Source organism: Contarinia nasturtii, unplaced genomic scaffold, assembly GCF_009176525.2.
Source record: "Contarinia nasturtii isolate CC-2019 unplaced genomic scaffold, AAFC_CNas_1.1 Cnas_scaffold_187, whole genome shotgun sequence".
NCBI classification, from domain to species: domain Eukaryota; kingdom Metazoa; phylum Arthropoda; class Insecta; order Diptera; family Cecidomyiidae; genus Contarinia; species Contarinia nasturtii.
In genome coordinates, this window is record NW_022197544.1 from 247,095 (window position 1) to 265,762 (window position 18,668).

The 18,668-nt window shown below is 34.4% G+C and overlaps 1 protein-coding gene across 8 annotated transcripts in view; it reads left to right on the plus strand.

Moving 5' to 3' along the window:
* The window catches only part of LOC116336783 (calcium-dependent secretion activator), a 31,700-nt gene that overhangs the window by 2,082 nt on the left and 10,950 nt on the right, over positions 1-18,668 (plus strand). For 4 of the 8 annotated variants that reach the window (XM_031760903.1, XM_031760907.1, XM_031760904.1 and 1 more), the window contains exons 2-14: positions 7,066-7,913; positions 8,196-8,319; positions 8,463-8,781; positions 9,049-9,534; positions 9,687-9,918; positions 10,065-10,324; positions 10,433-10,684; positions 10,748-10,892; positions 11,042-11,321; positions 11,398-12,034; positions 12,176-12,363; positions 12,531-12,643; positions 18,381-18,509. In XM_031760903.1, the coding sequence (XP_031616763.1) occupies positions 7,863-7,913; positions 8,196-8,319; positions 8,463-8,781; positions 9,049-9,534; positions 9,687-9,918; positions 10,065-10,324; positions 10,433-10,684; positions 10,748-10,892; positions 11,042-11,321; positions 11,398-12,034; positions 12,176-12,363; positions 12,531-12,643; positions 18,381-18,509 (3,216 nt within the window). In that variant the 5' untranslated portion in view covers positions 7,066-7,862. The remainder of the gene's footprint in view (positions 1-7,065; positions 7,914-8,195; positions 8,320-8,462; positions 8,782-9,048; positions 9,535-9,686; positions 9,919-10,064; positions 10,325-10,432; positions 10,685-10,747; positions 10,893-11,041; positions 11,322-11,397; positions 12,035-12,175; positions 12,364-12,530; positions 12,644-18,380; positions 18,510-18,668) is intronic. The other 4 variants (XM_031760905.1, XM_031760906.1, XM_031760910.1 and 1 more) reach the window with 4 other exon arrangements.

The following is an 18,668-nucleotide window of genomic DNA, read 5'->3' on the forward strand; positions in this document are numbered from 1 at the left end:
CTCTCTCTCTCTCTCTCTCTCTCTCTCTCTCTCTCTCTCTCTCTCTCGATCCCTTATCTTCTCCTTTGGCTTTTCTAAGCAATGAACATTTGAAAATCACTCACATCAATTCGAACTTCAGTTGGCGATAAAGATTGCTTTTTGTTATTTCGTAGCCATAAAAATTTGTTGCCCAAAACCACCCTTAAGTTTCAATGTATAATGTATATTCGAATTCGAATGCTTAAATGTTCACAGAATTGATTTGGTTTTGAAAAGAGAAGAATTGCTGATGAATTGATCGATTTACTGTTTTCGATTGAATTGACAAATGACTAGTCATAAGCGGCATAAGCTCTTTCATACTTTTTTTTCTTACACACACATAGCACACACTTTACTCACTCTTTCTCTTTTACATTCATTCATTTGAACGGCTACAGCTGAACCGTATGCATAAACAAACAAGCACACCGAAAAACAAATAAACGAAAATTACTCAAACTTAAAAGTTCATTTGAAATATATTTCGATGTTTGGCATTCCGTTCGACAGCGTACAATTTTTGATGAAAATTGTCTTCGTTTCATTCGGGTTGAAAGTCCATCCGTTCATTCACATGCAGGCCCGTTCAAGACTTCTTTTTTTCTCTGGTCTTCTTTCATTTTTTCCCCCCTAAATGATATGCAAACTGTCAATATATGACTTTACGACGGCCGTTAAATGTGCGTGCGCGGAAAAAGGTTGACAACAATGAAGGTTGAACAAAGCATTTATCACATTTGTTTTTGTTGTTGTTGTTGTTGCTCGTTCGTTCGTTTTTTTTTGTCACTGCTGATGATGATAATGATGATTCGTTTGTTTTCGTTTGTTGACGACACCGTTGTGTAAGAAAATGTGTACATACAAATTGCGACATTGATTAAATATATAAAATGCTTGCATACATGGCCAGTGTTGTTCAGAATTCTCGCTACCACGGTACATGAGTGTGAATTGAGTTGATGGTTGGCCGAATAAAAATTGCGAGGATAGAAATCGCATTGAAAAAATGTAAATTTTTGGTATTTCGCTTGTGAGAGAAAGAACTGAGGACAACGAACGACATAGCATGAAAAATTAAAAATGAAAAACGCAAAACAAAACAATAACAAAAACAAAAGTTCATAATAGCAACAACACTGAATTCAATTAATTTGAATTTGCTATGCCCATGAATGGAATGAATTTGAATTGCAGTCAAACTTGTCAAGCACCCTGCCGAGTCATCCGAAAAACGTTTGCTTTAGAGGTGTGTGTGTGTGTCTGTGAGTATATTGGTTTGTTGGTTAGCCGTGTTGATTTGCATGTGTCGCATGGGGAGCCTACAACTCACAAACAACAATTTTCCGAAATGATATGTGTGCGAGTAAATGGTTATGTGTATAAGTGCGAGAGCATGCGATATTCAGCATTGAATTGGTACGAGTGTGAAATACAAATGTATATGCAGGTCAAAAGCAATTTGGCAATGATTATGGTGTCATTTTACTGTGCTTTTTGCATTAAATGGATTAGAAAAGCGAAGCCGAGCAGAAAATGATGTGCGATTGGTATGCAAAATTGTTTTGGCTTTTTTTTTGTGTGACCCATTACCATCACTATACGCTGAATTGATACGATGTCATTCATAAATTATTTACGCCAAAATCGTGCACCAAATGATTGGAATTTCAAATTGAAATCGAAATTGAAATGGCACACAGGCCAACCAATTTTCGGCAAACAAAAAATACGGTAATCCTCTCTTTCACATGGAATTGAAATTTATGTGCGCTTTTTTTTAGTTTTAACACTCATGTTTTCAATCGCATTATATTGGTTTGGTGTGTGATTGTCTTAGACAATGTTTTGCACATACCCATACACACACACATACACCTATCGACCGAGACAGTGTGCACAGGCGCAATTTATTTCTTTTTTTTTGTTGTTGCTGTTGCTGTTGATTCATTTTCCTAATCCAACTTTGGCCATTCGACACATTTTGCTATCATTCACCCGACTACTACTCATGAGTAATATGTGTTACACAAATACAATAGGAATGGAAAAGGAGTGAGAGAAGAAAAAAAAACATACATAGCTTTACATCATCTCAATGGATGGCCACTAATGATAGTTTCATGTCTCATTTTTATTTCACTTGAAGTGTGTATATTGTTGGTCGTCGTCGTTAGCTGTGTTGTGCCTGTGTTCTCATTTGGTCGGTAATGCGACATAAGAAGAAAACGAAATTGACAGAAAGCCACCATGGGGGCCAACACATATAGCGAAAGCATGTTGCCGACATTCAATTGTTCATGTTTGCAACGGTTTCACTCTTTTTATTCATTTTTTTTCTTTCGTTTTCCAATTCCGAGAGCGAATGCATTTAGAAAACATGGTCTTTCGAAGGAAAAACGCATGTGTACTTTTCACCAACACAAACACATGTCAACGACGAACAAACCAACACAAATGTGCGACAACCTATTTGACGTACACGCATTACACATACACGACAAGCGCAACATTGACATGTCAACTTACAATGTAGGCGCGCAAGTGTGCACTCCATAAACAGTGTGGAGTTTTCCATATGCGTGGCTGTGTATGCGTGCGTATATGAATCTCTCTCTCTCATTCTCTGTATTTTTGGGGAACACCAGTTCGGATTTTTTCAACACACTATATCAAATTTAATTGGGATTTTTTTTTCTATCGTTTGCCGTCGGTCATTCCATTTGAAACCCCTTTGATTAGCACATTAAATAGAAACTAACTAACCAAAAATGTATGTGCGCTCGCATTCATTCCATTTAATGTGTGTTTTTTGGTCGACGATTTTATTGCAAAAAACAACAAACGTGTAAATGTAAAAATTTAATACTTGCATTCAAATTTCTGGTTTATATTTTTGGCGCGCGGGGAATGTGTATTTTTTTTCTCTTTCCTTTCTGTCTCAACGTGTCGCTCGCAAATATTGTACAACAAACATACACACATTTTGATTTTAATTATGCCAATATCGCCATGCGAAAGCAATTACATTCCAAACCTATAATCACAACTCGGCCGCGCTTCCGCTTCTGGTCATTTAATGTGTATGCAAAAGCTCGCGCTCACTAAACACATTTACTTAAAACAATTTACATGTTTTCATTTCATTTAATTTTATTTTAATTTGTCGCTTGTTTAAATTTTTAATGAGACTCGATGCCATGCAAAAGATTAATCGCGCAACTGAGCGAATGAATGAGCGCGCAAATGGTTTGACCTCAGCGCACAAACCACACACCATTACACGCACACGCATATTATCAACACATCACCTCGTTTATTTCTATATAATAATAAATTAATAAGCTGCGCGCACACAGTCAATTCCATTTAAAAAAAAAAAGTTCTCAAATTGAATGAAAACCTCACAGCAATAATAATAAAAGCGCTTCACCGTGATACAAATATTTTTGTATCCTGTTGCCAATATGAAGCACATTGACTCCCAAACCAACAACTAAATGTAATCAGAAAATGTGAAAGAAGAAGAAAAAACGTCACTGAACACTGGTGCATACATTATGTTGAAAATATAGTGAGCTTAATCATTTCACATCTTATGTATATATTTACGAGTATATATGGCAACGCTCTGTTTATTGCTCGATTTTTTTTAAAGAAACAAACGTGACGGTAAACTTTGCGTGTAGCCATATGCAAATTGGCCGCACTTAATCCGCGTATTACAATGATTTCAAATGCTTGATGCCAATTTTCTTCAGAAAATCCCGAGAAAAAAAAACATACACACACATAGCGAAAACACTAAAAAAATAAAAATATGAAACACAAACATGAGAGCTTAAGAGGATATATACGACGAAATTTTTGTAACAAATCAGATTAAAATTAAAATCGTCCACGCTGAATGCAATTGTGCTGTTTTGGTTGCATGACATATATAATCATATAAGCTTTTGCTCACTCGCTCGCTCTATCGCCCTACATCTCTCTATCTCGCTTGGTGTCACCAGTATATTACTTAAGGTTTAATCGCATTTATGAAATCTATAGGCGAACAATGACATAGTAGCTAAATTGATGATTAAATACTTGTGGTTTGGCATGTTTTTAAATTAAGCTGCGTTTTAATTGAGAAATATTGTTGAATTCAATCAAAATTTACTATGCCAAATATTTTTACTCTTTTTTAAATTCCATAATCGAATTTTATTCGCATCTTACAAAATCTACAACTATCATCAATTCAATGAAAATGACATAGTTTTTCAAATGCGATACGAAAATAGTTGAAAAAGAGCCATACCGTTCTACAGAAATGTAATTAAATTATCAGCATCAAAGCGATGCCTTTGAAAGCATATTACGCGAGTCGCTTCATTTAGGCGCACATTTTACTCAAAAAAAGGTGTACAAGTGCCACTGATGCAAAAAAGCATAAATACCTTTGATTTTATTCTTTTGTAATTCGATTGCGTTGACAATATTAAGAAACAATTTTCTCTCGTTCATTCGGCTGGACGGTTGCTTGCTATCCACATTAGTATCTATATATAGAATGCATATCGAAATTCGTTTCGTATCCATTGGATGATGATGGGGAAATGGGGCGCTATAACGTTTTCGTATATATTTTTTTTAAATAGGATTTTCAAATCACCTCGTGGAAAAGGGATTAAGATAATTCATAGCTGAGTTAAAAAAAAAAACACGAAATGAAACGACTTACAGTTAAACAAAATTACATCAATGTGAATATTATACAGAATTGCCGTTCATTTTGCTATATATTTCTCGGCGTCTCTTCCATTTCTATTTCGGATTCGAGTTCCATGCTTCTTTGTTCATCAGCCAATATTAATAAGGAAATATGTGTAGCATTTTTCTTTCCATTTCGTCGAGTCGATGTAGATATGACGAAATGACTATAAGCTCCAAGATTTTACCAAATATAACGTAACAAACCAGTAAAATCACGCAAACATTGACAAAATCTAAAAATTAATGGAATGTTCAAATAATAATTAATGAATGTGCCCTGTCTGTTTTGCTTATGTTTATTTTTTTCTTCTCTGGTTCGTTTGGAAATAAATGAGAAAGCAAAAGACGCAAAAAGCCATCGGGAGAGGAAGAGGAGGAAATAAAAGGAGGTAGAGTGGTTCCGGTCGCTCATATATGATTGCTCCTTTTTTATATTTCAGTGGATTTCCATTTTGGGTGACGGTGATTCGGAAGTGAATTAATCAAATATTCTTTGAGCTGTATATGTTGTTGGCCATACCATGTTGTACATACCTTGTATGCATTATGTAAGAGAAAGACATAGTAAAGCAAGTATAAAACATGCATACATCGCATCGTATATAAGAGTTTATTGGAGGTCGTCGTATAATATTGTTTTTATTGTAGATATAAAAAAAGTGAAACGAACATGGATTTATTTGCTTCCGTCGATTTTTGCAATTTTCTTCAACTTCTTTTCATTCTAAGATTGCCCCACTCTCTCTCCCTTTGCCCCTCTGCCACTCTTGCGTTCATCAATTTTTACGGTCGATTCATAAGAAAGCGTTTATCTTGAATGACACATTCGGTGTTTTAGTTTGGTTATAGCTGTGATTTTTTTCCTCCATTAAAGATAAATTTTTGTGTTTTTTTTTGTCATTTTCTTTTCATATTTCCAGCTTCTTTTTTTAAATCAAAATTGATGATGATTCTTTCATAAATGACGTACAATAATAACACTGACTTTATGATACAAAATTGAAGCAAACAAACGCAATTAAATCTTATGATAATGTACGTTTTACTTTCAAAATTCATTGGCACTTACTTGTCTCTACCACTTGTCGCACGTATACAAATACATGTTGTTCGCTTGTTTGTTTGCACAACAAACTAATGAATGAGAGCGAAATTCGTCGAGAATTTACTTCTAATTATTGGAAGTGATTCGATAAAAATAATTCGGCGCAAATTCGGCGAAATGACGATTTTTATCGAATCGAGCGCGTGTAGAACCAATGCATTTTCAACAAACACGAATTAATTTCAAATAAAATGTCTATCGAATAATGTATCACACGCATTACAGTGTAAGTGTGCGTGTGTATTTGATACGAATGAACTAAGCTAAAAGCAGTGAACTGTAAAATAACAAGTATAGAACTGAATTCCATTAAAACAAATAATTCAAAGCCGAGTAAGTGAACATAAACGACAAACGACGACAATGCCAAACAAGTGAGTGAGTGCTTTAATTCACTTCTAAGTAATATGATCACTTATGGAACTTTTATGGCCATAAAAAAAGTACATTCTTATCTTTTTAACATGGTGCACGCATCAATTGCTAATCACAGTATGGTTGCTTTGGTCCATTGATGTGCACATTGTATATGGAATGATTTCAAAATGTCGTTTACATTCACAGTTTTTACGTTATTTCGTTGTGTGAGATTGGTTTCAATTCAAAAATCGGACACACGTCTTTGATTACAGTTCACGAAGGTAATTTGAGTTGGTTTACTTTTTTTCGTTCCATTCGTTTCGTTTTTCACTTTTCACTTGCTTCAAAAACGACGAAGAATACAACAAAAAATACACTTTAATCGCATTGTCCTTCGATGAAAATGTGCCAACGACTTCAAAACAGCCACCAAAATTTTTGTAAATACTTTTCTCGATAGACATAACTGAACAACGAACACACAGTTCAATTAATTATAAATGCTTTCATTAGAAAGTATTTCAAAATTTTCTCGCTTTTCATTTTGAATCGTCGCGCCGCGTTCAAACGGACAAACGCTGCTCGACGAAACTTGAATTTTATTCTTGCGAAAGCAAAAATAACTTGAATATTTTTTTTTCTTCGGAAACTTTTTTTCTCGTTTTTGCTGTGCTATTATATTGCTGCTGCTGTTGGACACTTTGTGCATTTGTACCATTGGATAGTATATAAGAAAATACATGCCGAGAATAACTAGACGAGAGAGTAAAATAAAATCGATAATAATACAATCAATTTTATGTTCTTGTCTTTTGTAGATTTTCAGCAAAAAAACCAGAGAAAAGAAGCTACAAGCCAGCAACCGCCAGAGCTTCTTAGAGAGAAAACGCGAATCGAATGGATGAAGCAAACGTTATATTTTTCGTACCATTTAAATTGTTTATATAATAGTTTGCGTGTGTTTGTGTGAGGATTTCATTGTGTTGTGTAGTTTATTTTTTAAATGCACAACAATTGTACGAAGGAGTAAAAAATAATTCAGATAGAAAATCATAGCGGTCGCAAGCAATTACGCGAAGTGAATTAAACAACCATCAAACACACGGATAAAAAAATATTTTAAATATAGTCTTGTAGTCGATACACAACATATAGTAAATAACCAACGCCTATCAAACAAAAAAGCAATATATATTTTTTTAATATTTTGTGTCATGTGTGAAAAATTTAATTGTGGCAGATCATAAGCGGAACTTAAACTAAAACCAAATTTTCATATTGGAACATACAAAAAAAGAAAGAAAAAACGAAAAAAAAAAACGATTTAGTCCAAAGAAAATCAACAACAATTAAAATTAATTAAACGTAACGTGGAAATTCATGTGATTGAGTGACTCGCGCGTACAACGAAACTATTGTGACACGTACACAGACCACACTACGTTAAATAAACAACACGATTACGCACAGCGGAATTGGAGGGGGTGAGCGGTGTGTTTGTTTGTGTGTGAGTGTGTGTTCGTGTATAGTGTGTACGTGTGCGCTTTTTGATTTACAAAGCTCATACGAATTAGAATTGGCTGCTGTCAAATAAACACATTCCTACCCAAACAAAATGATCGATCCAAGCTCAAGTGAAGAAGAAAGTGATGAAGAGCAAGTTGGGGTATGTATTGCGCTTCAATTCTATTTTTCGATTAATTTTCCACCGAATGGGTGTATGAGATTTTTCTTTTTCGTTTTTCTGTTTTATTTTTATAAAATAAAACACTCTCTTTGAATGATGCATATTATGTCGTTTTGCAAAATCGATTCAAAGTTGTTGAATGTCAAACACACATGTATTCGATATGCAATTGAATAGGCGATGCCTTGAAGTTGTGCCTATATTATTTCGACATAGAAATGTTTTGACATACAATATACTCATTAAACCTCTTTATCATAGCATCATCATCATCACCATCATGCACCAAAACATGCGGTCGGTGGTAGCGGAAGCAATCATGGGACGATTGGTACATCATCGACAACACTGGCTGGTGGTAACATTGGCAGCGCAAGCACGCTTAGTAAGTCGTTTTTGGTTTGCTTCCATCATATACGTATGCATCATATAAATTATTAATTTTCTATGTATCTCTCGCCCCTCCCCCCAACCCCTCATCTAATTTCTCGATTGATGTACATCCAAATAATACTAACACATGTGCAGGAAATAATTTTGGTGGTAGCACAGGTTCTGGAATTGGAATGCATATCCATCACAATTCATCAGCATCTGAACATGGCGGTAGTATTGGCGGTAGCTCAGGTCATGTTACACCGCAACATTTAGCTAGCAATCAGCAATCGCATACAAATTTAAGTATGGGACATCACCATGCAATGGGACCAGATGGCAATGCAGCGGCGGGGAAACACGATGATAGTAGAGATATGTATCAACGGCCATACCAAAGTGCCTCTGGCAACAGTGCCGATTATTCAACGGGTGGCGGTAGTTTAGACGTATCGAATAAGAAAATTGCTAGGTATGTCATCGTTAGCAAAATTAATTATTAATTTCATTCATTCACCATTTCGTCTGAAATGATTTGGCTTTATTATCCCATTTGATCAATTGGCTGTTGACACATCGCTTTTCTTTTCTATTTTCAAAAATATAAAAACAATCAAAATTAATTTTCGATCGTATACCACAAAAAAAAAAAACATTTCATCACATACGCAAACAAAAACACGAATCCCATCCACATAACAAATCAATTCGACCGAATCGAACTGAATTAAAACTGAAGGAATCTATCGCCTATATATAGTATATCACAAGATAAAGTGAATCAGCAATCAAGCGGATCGTCACGTGTGAATAATGCGTTGCCACGACCAACGTCACCGTCTCCGTCCGTTGTGAGCGAGAAAAATGAAGGTGAATTACAAGAACGACAGGAGCGCGAAGAAGAAGATCGAAAACGACGTATCCAATTGTATGTGTTCATAACACGTTGCATAGCATATCCATTTAATGCCAAACAACCGACCGATATGACGCGACGACAAGTTAAGATCACTAGACACCAACTCGAAACAATCACATCGAGATTTATTGCCTTTCTGAAAGGTGACACACCAATCATGGCCGATGAAGCATTCCAAAATGCCGTACAATCGTATCATGATGTATTTTTAAAATCCGAACGCGTTGTCAAGATGGTCGAGTCGGGTGCATGTTCTCAGCATGATTTCCGCGAAGTATTTCGAAATAATATCGAGAAACGTGTCAGGTAATCTATACTACCGAATATTTATTTTACCTTTATTGGCCAACGTGTCGCATTTCAACGCGACAACTAAATTTATTATATTGACATTGTTCACTCTTGCTCTCTCTTTCTTCATTCCTTTTGCGGTCGCTCATTTTTTTTTTTTCATATAGGTCGCTGCCAGAAATCGATGGTCTTAGCAAAGAGACGGTGTTAACATCATGGATGGCAAAATTTGATTGCATTCTTAAAGGAACGGGCGACGAAGACTCGAAACGACCGTCTAGGATGCAACAAACTCTTAATAGTGAGTCGATTTTACCGAAGGAACAACTATACGATATGTTTCAGCAGATATTAGGTGTCAAGAAATTCGAACATCAAATTCTTTTCAATGCATTAATGGCAAGTATCTTTATAGGAAAGATGATAACACTTTTTTTACACGATTTTTTTCTGTTTTTCTTCTTTTCGCATTTTATATTCAAAACGTATGATAGTTAATATCATTTTAATAACCATATTATCGTTTATTTATATTTGGTGAATAGTTGGACTCTGCCGATGAACAGGCAGCTGCCATTCGTCGTGAGCTGGATGGTCGTATGCAGCGTGTCGGTGAAATGGAAAAGAATCGAAAATTGATGCCAAAATTTGTTCTCAAAGAAATGGAATCACTGTACATTGAAGAGTTAAAAGCATCGATTAATTTGTTAATGGCAAACTTAGAATCGTTACCGGTTTCAAAGGGATCACTTGAAACGAAAATGCAAAAGCTCAAGAAATACAACAACAATACACCGTCATTTTTGTAAGTTTCATGCACACTAACACCGATTATTTTCGAAAATTATTTTTTTTTGCAATTTTTTATTGAACACCACCATCTAACCGGCAACACCAAACATTGCTCTGTAAGTTTTTTTTGGTTTCCCAACAGACGAATGATTCTGAGGTCACAAGGTTCATTGGCCCGTGATAGTGATTCAACGGATGGTGATCAAAATACCCTTACAAAAATGGATGTCGTTCTAACATTTCAACTTGAAGTGGTGGTAATGGAAGTGAAAGGCTTAAAATCGCTTGCACCAAATCGAATTGTATACTGCACGATGGAAGTGGAGAGTGCCGAAAAGTTACAAACTGATCAGGCCGAAGCATCAAAACCAATGTGAGTGCAGCATGAAATAGTGATTTTTATACATACTGATTTGGTTGTTCGTACATTCCATAGGTGGGATACACAAGGAGATTTCACAACAACACATCCGTTGCCTATTGTTAAAGTGAGACTGATGACGGAAAATCCGGGCATGCTTTCGCTTGAAGATAAGGAAATTGCCAAAGTGACTTTACGACCAACACCAGTCTCGACAAAAGTATGTTGACCAAAATGCACAAACCTTAATCTTATTTTGAATTTTATTTTCTTTTTTTCTTTCGTTTTCAACACCATGAATATTATATATGCTAAATTATTTAAATAAATATTTATATTTTGTGTGTGTGTGTCAATAATTACATTTAGGCACCGGAATGGCATAAAATGCACATGAATAAAGGCCAAACTGACGATCTACGAATAAAGATTGCATGTCGCATGGACAAACCATTGAATATGAAGCATTGCGGACACTTGTATGCAATCGGTAAATCAGTGTGGAAGAAATGGAAGAAACGATACTTTGTACTTGTTCAAGTGTCACAATATACATTCGCAATGTGCAGTTACAAAGAGAAGAAGTCTGAGCCATCGGAAATGACAAGCATGGATGGTTTTACCGTGGATTATATCGAACAAGCTAGTGGTAAATATACACATTAAATAATAGACAAAATGGAAAACGTAAAATAAATACATTTGTATTTTTAATTCGTTTTCAGCCAACTTAATGGTTGGAATGGATTTAGATGGTGGTCGATATTTCTTTAATGCGGTGCGCGGTGATGGCGATAGCATTTTATTTGCATGTGATGATGATTCTGAGTGTAGCTTATGGGTGATGGCAATGTACCGTGCAACGGGACAATTGCTGAAGCCAACACCACCGTTGACTCAGGATAAAAATCCAACCATATCGAAAATGGTTGGCGACGCAGACAAGGCCCGTAAACATGGCATGGAAGATTTTATCAGCGCTGATCCATGTACATTTGATCATGGCAATCTATTTCGCATACTACAAAATTTGACATTGGATTATCGATTAAACGATCCGTATGCATCGTTGGGTTGGTTCAGTCCTGGTCAATTGTTTGTGCTTGACGAATATTGTGCACGATATGGCGTTCGCGGTTGCTATCGTCATTTATGCTATTTGGCCGATCTACTTGATCGTGCCGAAAAGCATATTATGATCGATCCAACATTGATACATTACTCATTTGCCTTCTGTGCCAGTCATGTGCATGGTAATCGACCAGATGGTGTTGGCAGTGTATCACACGAAGAGAAGGAACGCTTCCAAAATATCAAAGAACGTTTACGCGTTCTACTCGAATATCAGATTACCAACTTTAGGTATGTATACGGATTTTTCGTCTTCATTTTTCCATTACAAAAACAATTTACCATCCGAAATGAATATTCCCGACGAGGCTTAGGATAGAGAGGCCAAGAGAAAATCTAATCGAAATCCAAACAAATTTCTTGACATTTTAGATACTGTTTTCCATTCGGTCGACCGGAAGGTTCATTGAAAGCCACACTATCACTGTTAGAACGTGTTTTAATGAAGGACATTGTGACACCAGTGCCACCAGAAGAAGTACGTTGTATGATAAAAAAGAGCTTAGAGACTGCTGCATTAGTTAACTACACACGGCTATCGTCCGAAGCAAAAATCGAAGGTAATTTAATTTTCTGTTCAAAATGAAACAATCACTATGTAAAGCTCAATGAGTGCTCACGAAATTGAACCATTTATGGGATGTGGAAGAAAAACCTTAGTCGTAATTGTCACACATGAGCATTTCACATAAACCATTAAAATGCCATGGTACTTTCTCATTTGCAGAAGATTTACGCGGCGATGTCATTGTGCCACCTGCAAAGAAACTTGAAGACTTAATCCATTTGACGGAGCTTTGCGTTGATTTACTGCAACAGAATGAAGAGCATTATGCTGAGGTAAGTTCTATGCAATCGCATCTTATTCGTTATCCTATATCATCCGAATTGAAATGACAATAACACATAAAAAAATTCAGCACCATTTATATACTTGAGAAGACAGATTGTTTGTTCATTTTCGTTTATTCGTTGTTATTTCTTCGGATTTTTCTTTTTACATCCAGAAAATGGTGTTATCGAAATATTTTATTGTTTTCATTTTCTTCTTTGGTTCAATTTTTTGTTTTCTTTTGTGTTCAGATTTATTGTCTATGTGCATTGCCTGAAGTCGGTATGTTTAAAACAAAAGATGTCTTTTGTTTTTGTTGTTTAAATGTTTGATCGCACATCCTTGTGTTCAATCGTGACAGAATGTGATCGACAATCATTTTTATAAAAAAAATCTCGTTAAATGTCCCTGTCAAACAAATCAACGAATTGTATTCAAATGCAATTGAACATTTTATACACATTCTATGGCATTTATTGTTTATTTTTTGGTGTCACTCTCTCTCTCTCTCTCATACACAGTTTTTTTTATTATTATTTTGTTTTTGGTTTTAAATCTATTCTCGTGTGTGTTGTCTTGTGTCTTCTCAAAATATGTTTGCTCTATGATGAAATACTTTATATTATAGATGTGCAAGATGTGTGCATCCATAATCATTTCACTTTTGTAATGGAATGGAATGGAATTCTACTTCCTATTTATTTGATCCGAAACAAAAGCATATATATGTATATTTAAAAAACAAATCCGTGTTGTGTTATCTATATTTGTCTAAATGTATTTATTTATTACACTTAACAAAAAAGCGACTTATTGCTATTTGTGTTTTTCAATAACAATGACTGCCGTGTTACAAATATCAAGTGAGTAAACGAATGGATCGACAAATAATTTACACATAATTATATGAATGATTCGCGATCGCATGCTGAACATTCATGCAACGTACGCATACACACTTGATATTTTGCAACCGGACGCCAATGTGCCAATATGACTTTTTTGCATAAAACTGACTGAACATAAATAAGTGTTGTTGTCGTGTTTCGATGTTTTGATTGCCGTAAACTATCCTATTTTTTATATACCTATTACATACAATACATATATCTATATATAAGCATATAATAAATATTTGTAAAGTCAATCAAGAACTATATGTTTCCAAAATATCTGTGCCAAAAACATTATACTGAATATATTTTTCTATCCTGTAATAAATAGGAGAATTTATCTAGCAGTAGCGCCTGTTTTGTTTTTTCGAGAGCATACGTCCTCAGCAGGGGTCCGAGGGGTCCGATTACTCCCCCCTGACGAAGTGTTACCACTTGAAAATTTTCAAAGAATTCTTTCAATTTGCTAGGGATTTTAACCAAAAAAAGTGAGGACCTTTTTTTTTTGCTCTTCAGTTTTTTTAATTTAGGAAAAATTCTTTCAATTTGCTAGGATTTTCGCCAAAAAAGTGAAGAGCAAAAAAAAGTACACTTTTCGCAAAATACACTTCACTTTTTTGCTTACCCTTCTCGAATTTTTTTCAATATCCCCCCCTTCCTTAAATTTTTCCCTTGAGGACGTATGTTCGAGAGAAAAAAATTCACCGCCAAAATATATTGAAAAGTTTTATACATTTATCCATTTCAAATAAAAAAAATATTGACGATTTTCAAAAGACGTGACTCTAAATCAGTCCCTTACAAGCGCACCTGAATACGAAAAGTCAAAATACGAGTCTTTATAGTTTGCGCCACCTTCAATTAGTTTGGTAAACTAAATTTATTTCTAATGCGTTGGAAGCGAAGAAGAGAAAAATACAACAACAATAAACGCGGCTACATAGAGCTTTTGACCAGCGAGATATGTATAACAGTGTATTCCAGTGTTAAAAGAATGGAAAGTACGTATATGGTAACTTCCATACAATTGTTCTTGTTTTTTCCTCACTTTTTCGTTTCAATACTACAGAAATAAATTTGCCGAACTAATTCGAGATGGTGCGGACGATTGAGACTCGCATTAGAAAGTCTCCAATATATATGGCTTACCTACTTGGCTTCCTTATGAGCACCAGTATTTTCGAAAAAATTAATTCAATCCAAAATTTGATATTTGATGCAAACATTTAATCCTAAAAAATAATATTACAGTTATGGTATTTCAATTCCATACTATTTTTCCCACAATATATAGCTGGGCTCTATATTATTTTGGGGTACAATTTCTTTTTTGCATCAAATATTTTGGAACCCTTGTTTGTTGAACATCTCATTCAAATGTTTAAAAATGACCCTTGTTAATTTGAGTTGCTGAGAAATAATGAGTCAATATATTTTCAAAAATCCCTTTGTCCACGTGGAAGAACACACAAATCTAACGATACACATATACTCACTTTTCGTATGTTTGTAAAATGTTTACTTCATCGCCGCTTCAAAAATTCGAAAAACATTTTTTTTTAAATGTTTAGAGGGTGTTTAAATGCGTTTCTCCAAAAATCACATAGCATGTTATTGAGCATTAATACTAGACGGTCAAGATCAAAACATTGACATCCCTAAAGAAAAAATGCAGAAATACTTCAAGGCGCCACTGTCAGACAATTTACCGTACATTATCCAAAGCTAAAATTACATTACACATACAATAACAATTGAAGGAAAATGACATCCGTAGTGCACAATATTTGCGGTGCCAAACATCAGAAAATTGGACACATTCAAATCTTCTTGAATAACACTCAAGTACAAAAAAAAAATAACGAAAAACACTTCACATGGTTGAAATTTGATTCCATTTAAAAGGAATTCCAAAAATTAAAATCGTTCTACCAAAATTCATGTACTGTCTCAATTCGTTTCAGAAACGCAAATTCCAATTTTAACTGCATCACACTGACAGCCAAACACTTTCCAATTCAGCATAGTATCCATTGATGCTAATTTCCTTTTACTTAATTTTTTAAGTTGAAATTAATTGTTTGACCCAAAAACCATGCAGTATTTTTTTTTTATTAAAACAGTCTTTTTCATAATTATATGAGAGAAAGCTGATATATATGTCAGTAATGAGAGTTCTACGATCAATTTTGAGCCGATATTTGATATATATAGCCGGAAATTGAGCAGTTACCGCATGTTTAATCACATCAAATTAAAATGCAATCAAATACGTTCCCGCCCTATTATTGATGATAATAACATAATTCTGTATCTGTATAACCCAAACATGGCATGAAAATTCATTCAACACATTGTATTGGAATGTAGCGCAAAGGCCAGTGTTATGGGAAAATACAACAAAAGTTCAGGTTGTTCAGATTATTTCTCTGTGTTTTAATTCATCTCAAAGGTATGATTTGCATTTAAATTGTGATTGTATTTTCATCGATCAATGAAAATGTACTTGGTATAGATACAAATTGGAAATGCGAAATTATAATTTCGAAGGAAACATTTAAAAAGGTGTGAGTGTTTGTTGGGCTTTCATTTCATTGATTCGAATGAAATTGTGTGCTTCACTTTGTGAATTCAAAATTCAATGAGCCTTTCAGATTTCGCCGTTGTTGGTAAAACATTTAATATTCAATTATTATTAACGAGATAGTATTAAGTATTGTTTTCTCGTCTCTTATGTGTTTTTGTTCCTCTTTTTTAATCTTTTCGAGTTGTTTTTGGTTCAATTGCTCAAAATTGTGTATTATTCAGTTGAAGGGTTTTTTTTAGCAATGAATAAATGACGAATCGAAAAGATTGAAAAAGCGAAAATGTTTTGAATGATACAAAAAAAGGCGGTCATTTAATCAATTCAATAGATGAATATTTGGCGTCGATATATAAACATATCCGTTGTGTGGTAAATGGAGTATTGAGTGGGAAGACATAAAGAGAAAAAAAACACGTTTCATGTATGTTGGAATTCGTTTTAAAGGGAACGACCATCGACTACCGGCCAAAATTCGAAAGCAATTTTCCAAATGTCATAAAATTTATTAGTAAATCCTTTTCCTGGCCCAATGTCCGTTTCGGTTTCTCTCCATTCTTCTGCGTCTTTCATTCTACTTCTTTATTTATAACCATTTTCGTGTCCGCATAAAATGTCCACCAAATTCAACTGTGCGGCTGAGGCTACTTATCAACAAACTATTATGTTCCATTCTTCTGTTCACGGGATTTTCATATGGTTCAAAGTGGAATAAGCTTTTGGGTTTCCCTTTTTCATTATTATTATTATATGTGCAACATCTCAACTCTCAACACTAAATGTATATCGCATGGAATTATACCATATAATAAAATTACAAAATAGCAAAATGATTTTGTATATTCCATTCAACGCTGCATGTCGTGTAAATGTGTTTTCTCCATTGCCATCTCGTTTGCTGGTTTTTCAGCTTTATTTTCCATAAGTGAAAATCTAAACAGGATTCCGTTCTCATTCTCTCAACGGATTAATAACATAAGCTCATGTGCTGAACGTCGTTATTTTCAAGGAAAAAAGAACTAAGGAGTTTTACTAAAAATCAAAATTCTCATAAAACTAATATGTTATTCTACATTACGCACATTTCGTTCCAAATAATAATGTGCCACACAGAGATAAATTGAACCCGAGACAGACGAAGAGTGTTGAAAAGAGAAGAAAAAAATATTCACGAAACTAACGCTTTCATTTCGTCCACGAGAATGGATAAACAATTATAAAACCGAACAAAAGGAATATTTTAAAGTGTTTGCCTGAGTGCCAGACCAATTTCAGTATGCATTTATTTTCTGATGAAAGTAGATGAGATGTTAAAATTGTGCGCATCTCTTTCGATGCCTTTTATTGATACTCCATTCAACTTTACACGAATGCCAAAGAATGCGGTTATTTGTTGAATGCTGGCTTTTAATGCGACAACTGTTAGACGCGTGATGGTTTGCAAATGCAAATACGTATTTTCCGTTGATTAAAGCACATAGTTGCACGAATTTGCAAAGTTTTTTTTTCTCCTTGTAAAGGGAGAATAGAGAAGCTGAATAGCAAAAAAAATATATGGAAAATTCGTCTTGTCTTAAGTCTTGACGTATAAATTGGAATTTTTCTGTTGCTTTCGAATTTCAAGATGAGAGCTCAGTGTACGTGATTTTCTGGTCTTTCATAAGTTGCCGACACCGCGTGCGCTCTCATACACAAACACACACAGACATCGAATAAATAAAAATTCGACTTTTTTTCGTCAACATTCAATCCACTAACGAGATTTATCTGTCTCCAATTTTCATGATCAAGAATCAAGGAATCGAGTATAAAAATGACAACGAAGAAAATGGAGAACAAAATCTAACACAGAGCACAAGAACCGAAACCATAAATCGAAAAAAGAAAATAACAAACTTCAACCCTAATAAAATATTGTTTGTCACACACAAAAATACACAAACACACACACACACACAGTCTTGAAGAAGTTGTTCTCTCCGTTCTGTTGCCGTTTTTTTTCTTTTTATTTTTGTTGTCTCAAACTTTGTCATTTCATCATCCACTCAATATACTCTTTTTTTAGATCAACCATTCTTTATGAAAACAATGTCTTCCGTATAATTTGATTTTATTATTTTATTCTTTGATTTTATTGTTACTTTAAAAAAACAACCAAACAAAAAAGAATAAAGAACAAAATCTCAAATCATATCCAAATATCATATAAAATAACTCTAAAACATTATTTTAATATGTATGTATATTATTATACCGTATGATGTGTAGTTGCGAAAGCCAATACAAAAAGAGGTCATCGAAAAACCCAACTTACAAACAATAGATGAGCAAAATGCGCTAACAACATCTGGTGAAAGTGGCGACGGTGTTGGAAAAAATCCTACCAACGACGCAAATGTAAACGAATTTAATTGCAAACAACAACAACAACAACTACTACAATTACTACTACCACCACTGCTACACACCCAACAAAACAAAATGAATGAATATGATGACGAAATAAACAAAAAAAAAAGACGAAAAAATTTACCGATATTTTTGGTTTTGTTTTGT